The sequence below is a fragment of the Aptenodytes forsteri genome, unplaced genomic scaffold, assembly GCF_000699145.1.
Source record: "Aptenodytes forsteri isolate BGI_AS27 unplaced genomic scaffold, ASM69914v1 Scaffold49, whole genome shotgun sequence".
In the NCBI taxonomy this organism is placed as follows: domain Eukaryota; kingdom Metazoa; phylum Chordata; class Aves; order Sphenisciformes; family Spheniscidae; genus Aptenodytes; species Aptenodytes forsteri.
In genome coordinates, this window is record NW_008795125.1 from 5,691,007 (window position 1) to 5,697,706 (window position 6,700).

Sequence of the window (6,700 nt, forward strand, 5' to 3'; positions counted from 1 at the left end):
GGCTGCAGGGGAATCTCTGCTCTGGTGCCTGGAGCACCTCCTCCCCCTCCTTCTTCACTGACCTTGGTGTCTGCAGAGTTGTTTCTCTCACATAGTCTCACTCCTCTCTCCGCTGCTGTTATTCCGAGCATTTTTTTGCCCTTCTTAAATATGTTACCCCAGAGGTGCTACCGCTGTCACTGATGGGCTCGGTCTTGGCCAGCGGCGGGTCCATCTTGGAGCCGGCTGGCATTGGCTCTGTCGGACATAGGGAAAGCTTCTAGCAGCTTCTCACAGAAGCCACCCCTGTAGCCCCCCTGCTACCAAAACCTTGCCACGCAAACCCAATAGAAAAGCACACAAGGTTCTTATATTACTTCTGTGTGCTATATGTCTTCTTTGATGTTAAACAAATGTTTGAAGACTGCAAAAGTAAAATAATAATGTATCGGTCTTTTTTAATGTATGAGCATTGTGCTGTTAAATGTGCCCGTGAACTCTTGGTATTTAAAGGTAATCAGTGTTCTGGTACTATTGTGTTACTACAATTTGCTATGTGTTAAAGAGTATTTGTTACATTTATATACACTGCTCTTCTTATCCCATGGGGTTTTAAAGCTTTTAATAAACTTAAAAAGACAAGAATGTTTACTCTTGATACTAAAATACTGTCTCTTCCAGAGCAGGGTAGCGGTTAAGCCTGAATGTAGCACTTTGGAAAAGGAAATTCCATAGTATCCAAGTCAAACATAAGTTAAATAGGACCATAAGTAGGACAATGTAATTATCCAGTGTGGAGCTGGGACAGGATACTGGGACCAGTGATACTTTTTAATGAAATATACCAGGAAATGTTTAATGACCATGAAATTCCTTTTGGAATGGGATCAAGGAATCTCTATTAGTAACCAGTTCAGCATTTTTTTTTTCTTAATATTAACTCAAAAGGAATGATTCTTAAACTGTTTTTGTGCTGCTCACGGGGTTGCAAAATAAACCTTCTAAAATAAGCTTGAGTCGTAAATTCCAGTCCATCCTTAAAAAAAATTGAAGTTGGAACTAGATGTTTTGGGGTTTTTTTTGTTTGTTTTTTTTTTTAAAAGAACTTTAGCAATGTTAAAAAAAAAAAAAAAAACAAACCAAACAAAACCCCCCAAACAACCCCAAACCAATCAACTGAACAAAAAAACCTGAAACTCCTCAATATGTCATCAGAACTCACATGCTAAGCATTAGCCTTTTGCAACTGGCTCTGGTCTAGCCGTTTCCCAGAGCTAGGCCTCTATGTTTCTTATTGACATTGCTCTGGCCTCTGTTCTGCTCTGCTGCCGTGCTAACCTAACGGGGTGCACGGTGCTTTCTCACCCAGCCCTATCCTCAAAGCACCTCTGCTGGAATAAGCATACCTGAGCTGCAGCAGATTCCCCTGGTCCCACCTGGTTGCCAGTTGAAAGAAATCAGGGGCGAGTCTGGTATTTTGTTCAAATAATAAAAATTAAGAAGATGCGATTTGATGCACAGATTCATCATCCTAGGGCTGGCGAGCCCAGCCTGGGGTTTTCTTTTAAGTCTTCTCTCTGCAAATTAATGAGGTCTGATTCTGCTTAGTCTATGAGTCCTGATGAGATCAGCCCTCCTTACTGCAAGCCTGTGTAAAATACAGCTTGTGCAGTGCATTTCAAAATTGCTCAGAACAGATGGTCTTACTGTTTATATACAACTGTTAGTATCAACTCTAACACTGAAAAGCATTGGTTTGAATTTCAGTTCTCCCTAGCTGTTTGGTAGCACAATGGCAGGATTGATTTGTAAAGGCTTTTTGTTCTTTTTATTATTATTAAAATCCCTGGTAGTCATAAATGATGGGGTTTTACTTGGTTTTTTTTGTTTTGAAGAGTGTGAGTAGGACAGCTGAGAAATTCTGGAGGCGCGGTGTATGACACATCTATGTAACAGGCAAGCTGCTAGACAGAGGCCAGGCAGATGTCTGCAGTTTCTTCCTGTATCTCCTCTTTGAGGTGGTGGTAGGATTCTAGTGAAAGCAAAAAAGCAGCACTGATACAGATACAAGTAGCTCATATGCACTTCATGGGAACCTTCTGCTCTTCTCATTTGAGAATAAAACTCCAGTCTCTCCAGTTAGGTCCTTACTTAATGAGCTTTTGTGGAAGTAAAGAATCAAGTCGGGATAGAGGCAATAAAGATACAACTAACGACAGAAGTATTTAAATTCTGTGAGTGGCTTATTGAAGTTACACCGCTTTCTGTGAAAGAGAATTTAAGGTGACCAGCTTTGTTTTGCACTGAGATGGACCAAGGTGGTTTGCACAGTCGGTTATGTCTCAGCTGTGGGGACAGCACCTTCCAGCTGAGTGTCATAACAGCTTTTCCGACTCTGCCTGCAAAAACACTTCTCTCCCTGCTCAGGCAAGAGAGGGCGATCTGAAGAGAATGGTAGACACCTACACAAGTCTGTGAAGAGCCCAACTTTCTAAGTATTTTAGGTGCCCCCAAGGTTAGGCAGCAGCAGAGCTGATCCTGGAGGCTTTGTTTCAGAGTTGCTCACCTCCAGGAGCCCTTCGGCAGCTGTCATTATGCAGCATTAGTCCAAGGTCTGTGAGCCAAGCAGAGGCTTGGCTGAAACATTACTTTCTAACTACTGTTGGCAAAAGCCACAAGTATCATGGCTAACAATGCCAGCTGATAGTGCATGGCCTTTTATTTTGTCCGTGCTCGGGGCTAAAGTGTCAGACTTGATTAAAAAAATAAAATTATGCAAGAATCCCAGAATGCGCCAGCTAGGTCTCATTGACAGTGGGTGTGCCTAACAAAGTGGGTTTGGTCAAAGAGGAAGATTAGCTCTGAGCATGCACAAATGCAAGCTAGTATAATAGCCACAGCACCTGAGGAGGACTGCAAATATAATGTAAATCTTAAAATAAAAAATTAATTCTGCTGCTCTTGACCTTGTATAAATGTTATATAAAGCATGCTCCTCCTTGCTTTTGTGGAGAAATCCTCTTGGTTTGTCAACTGTAGCATCCAGATGTCTCTTTTGTAAATTCTGGTGTTTGTCACCCTTCATCTGCTTCAGAAAGAGGACTTTGTGGTGTTCTCATGCATTTTTGCTGAGCTGTTTCCTAAAGGTGTAAGGTCTAACATAATGGCATGCCATGCGTGGCGTTCAGATACAGCATGTGAGTAAGAAGAGCGGCATAGAGAGACTGTTACACCTGAATAAAGCGGGAGAGGTCTCACTATGTTTTTTCCTATGGATAGCTCTCATACTGCTTCAGTGCCATCTACTGACCGGTTCTTAGACCATTTGCTCTTCACAGGAATGTTCTTGTTTGCTTTGTTAAAATAATTTTTCCTTTCATTAAACTTCTCTGATGGATTGTGTTATGCTCTGTCACAATCATTCTGATTTTAAGAGAATATTTCACTTCCTACAGACATTGTGACAGCAACTTCCAAGTTGCTAACAACAGCAGCTGTGTTTGTAACTACTGGAACAATCCCTTTTGGGCTTTTTTACCGTTCACAGAACAGTTTTATGAAATTATTATTCTACTATGTTCAGTGCACGTAAAGCAGGGAAGTATTTATCTTTCAAATCTTAAACTATATGAAGAATCACATTAATTTAAAAACAAAAGCATCTGGGAGGAAAAGGCAAGTCGGGAATTGGAAAACAGGCTTACTAGCCTACCAGCAAGCAGGAGCTGTTATCCGCTACAAATTGTTCTTGAGCTACAACAGCAAACTGCTGGGCTTGTGCTATTTTAAATTCCCACATAGTCAGGCAGAAATTGGCCCTGTTCTGCCAGACTCACTTCGGCAGTAGGACCGTGCTTGGCTGGATATAAGGATTTTCCATGTGCAGAGCCCAAATAGGTTAACAAGAAAAGATTTAGGGGCCAGACCTCAGAAGTGGTGAGAGCTGGGATTAGGCAAATCAGAAAGCTGTGCCATAGTGTAGATGTGGTGCAAACAGAGGACTCTGGGAGCTGGATTATGGCTGGGACTCCTGGGTCTGGGATTCCTGAACATCGTCTTCCCTTCCTCAGTTACGCTGTCCATAATGGTAAGCCTAGTTATGCAAACTTTTTGCAGCTGAAGCAAATTCCATCCTATGGATTTTATAATCTATTCATTAGAGCCTACTCTTGTTTGGTTCTTAATCCTTAAATGTGCACATAAATCATCCATGTTAAAATAAATACTTAAATACAGCGGGAAAGCTATAACAGTGAATCCAATGGCTCTCCCACTCTGTTCTTTAAACTCATTCTCTTCCAGTTTCCTTTTAATGGGCATTTAAAAAGATTATTTGTGCAGATCGTCAGTGAGAACATAAAACAACAAGCCCACGGATGTTTGTAGTCAGAGCTGAATAGGCTGAGGAACTGGAAACCTCTGATCAGCATGGTTCTGAGTCAGCAAAGCTTGTACCAGGCCAGCTCCAGAAAAAGGATGTGTAAGGCACCTAAACCCAAAACTGCACACCAGCACTTTCCACTGAGCTCTCTGGGATCCACGAATGGGACAGAAAGAATGGTTTCTACCTCTCCTGCAGGGGTCAGAGCAAATCAAACTCCTGGCAAAGAGCAGTCATGGTTACTTTTCTCTTGAACCTATGGCAGTTAACCTTTTCCCCCTCTGACTTCATTCGGTGGGTCAGGATTGAAAAAAAAAAGTGTTTGCCCCCAGCCTAGGTTTGTGCCCTTCTTTGCCTGAGCATCCCTCTAGGCTACCGGCTGGGTTACGTCAGACATTTCCTCCGGTCTGCATATTCTGGCCTTGCAGTGGGCCGGGGTACAGCATGGACAAAGTTCAGGGCTGGAGGGAAAGCAAATACAGAGCAAATACTGTAGTCTGGGGAGTAACAAACTGTAGGTTTGCCAAGGGGCTAATCACTTCTGAGAGACACTAAGCAACTTCCAGTTCTGACTGCTGCTCTGATCCAGTTCCTCTGTAGTCAGTGCAAAAGCTGACTCAGTTGACTTTAGTTCAGAACTTAATGGGGGAGTAGTACCTCCCCTGCTTTTGAGTAATCAGATTTGTGCGAATGCAGGAAGACACAAGCACGTGTTGCATTGCAGTTCCCTGTGCTGGTTGTATTTGCACTCCAGTTCTCTGACACGACTCGACCCTTCTAGGCTGCCGTTGCAGGGAAAAATCTTACTCTTTCCTATGCATACTAGTTTCTAATGACTAAGGATGCTTACTGATCCGGTAATGTGATTATTGCCATGGACAGAGAGAGGGATCAGGGGCAAAAGCAACATTTCAGAGACTGGAAATAGATATTTTCGTAGCACCATACAATTTGCAGAATCTTGCCGGACTGCTGCTCAGCAAGTGTGCTATGAACTCTTTGCTATTTTGAACTGAACTATCAAAGAGGGTTTTTTGGGCTTTTTCTTGATAGATGTATACCTGTGCTACAGAAGCTGCATCAGGAACTTAAATATTTCCTTTTTCTGGTCCTTTTTTAGACTCCAAGATGAACTTGGATGATTTCATCAGTATGAATCCCAAAGTGGGATGGGGCTCAGTGTTCCCCCTTCCGGACTTTGTGCAGCGATTTGGCAGACAGACTGATTACAGCTATTCCTTGGAAGGACAGTGAAGTGAACAAAGAAGTTCTCCCTGCTTCTGTTTTGAGTGGACGTGTTTTGTTTTGCTGCTCTTACATTGTATTTATGGTTTACATTTCTTTACATGGAGTAAGTATTTGGGCAAATAGAATACTCAATCAGAAATATCATGAACTGAATAAAAACTTTTATTTTGATTATGTAAGAATGAACCTGGTTTTTAATATGTCAAATCAAAGGCAGACATCCCATCGTAAGCATGTTACTTTTCCATCTACTGTGCCCAAATTGAAAAGAGCATTTACGTGCTGTAAGAAAAACTTTTGGAAAAATACATGCATAAAATACTGAACAATATAGCTCAAATTGTTAAATGTTACCACATTTTAGAAGTGAGATACAGTATGTTTTCTTTATGTTATGATTTCTATCACTTACATAAATAGACGGTGCATCTCAGTTTAGTCACTAACTTTATCGATTAGGCTTATTTAGCAATAGCCTAAAGGCCAGACCGACAAAGGGAACATAGATTTAGTAGTACAATCTTGAACTCCCAAGCACTATGGAAAACCAGGTAAGTATCTAGGTTTCTGTGCTGTACGAGGGGAGAATTAAATGCCTGCCATTTCAGTTAAACTGTTCTAGTGCTGACGGTTGCTGGAAGATGCAGTTGCTTTTCCTTCTTACGCTGGCTGCGCATTCTCACCTGTCCCCATGTGCTTGCACTTGGCATTTGTCTGGCCCCGTGGTAATCCAGGGTAGGAAGCTAAATGGAGAGACAGAAGTAAAGTTTTTTTCTTCCTGCCTCTTAGCTCCTTGAACTGGCTTGCCATGAGGTCAGACAGCTGCTCTTGCTGGTATAAGGAAATCAGCAGGAACATATGGTTGGGGGGAAGGGAATGAGAAAACCTCCCCCATACAGGGTCGCTTGCTGCTGAATTTCCTTAGAGGCGATATCAAGCTGCATCCTTGCAGGGGAACCCAGGAAAGCCATCACGTTGACTGGGGGTTTGGAGCAAAGTCTCCCACGTCTTAGAAGAGTGCCCTAAACATGGGATTACAGAAATTGGCTAAGATGGAGTATTTAATTCTCTGGTTTTGGACATGCTAGCATA

The 6,700-nt window shown here is 42.2% G+C and overlaps 1 protein-coding gene across 1 annotated transcript in view; it reads left to right on the top strand.

The window, feature by feature from the left end:
* WDYHV1 (WDYHV motif containing 1) overlaps positions 1-5,788 on the top strand; it is a 15,486-nt gene extending 9,698 nt beyond the window's left edge. The window contains exon 6 of the mRNA XM_009277261.2: positions 5,481-5,788. Within this exon, the coding sequence (XP_009275536.1) occupies positions 5,481-5,614 (134 nt within the window). The 3' untranslated portion in view covers positions 5,615-5,788. The remainder of the gene's footprint in view (positions 1-5,480) is intronic.
* The last annotated feature ends 912 nt before the right edge of the window (positions 5,789-6,700 follow it).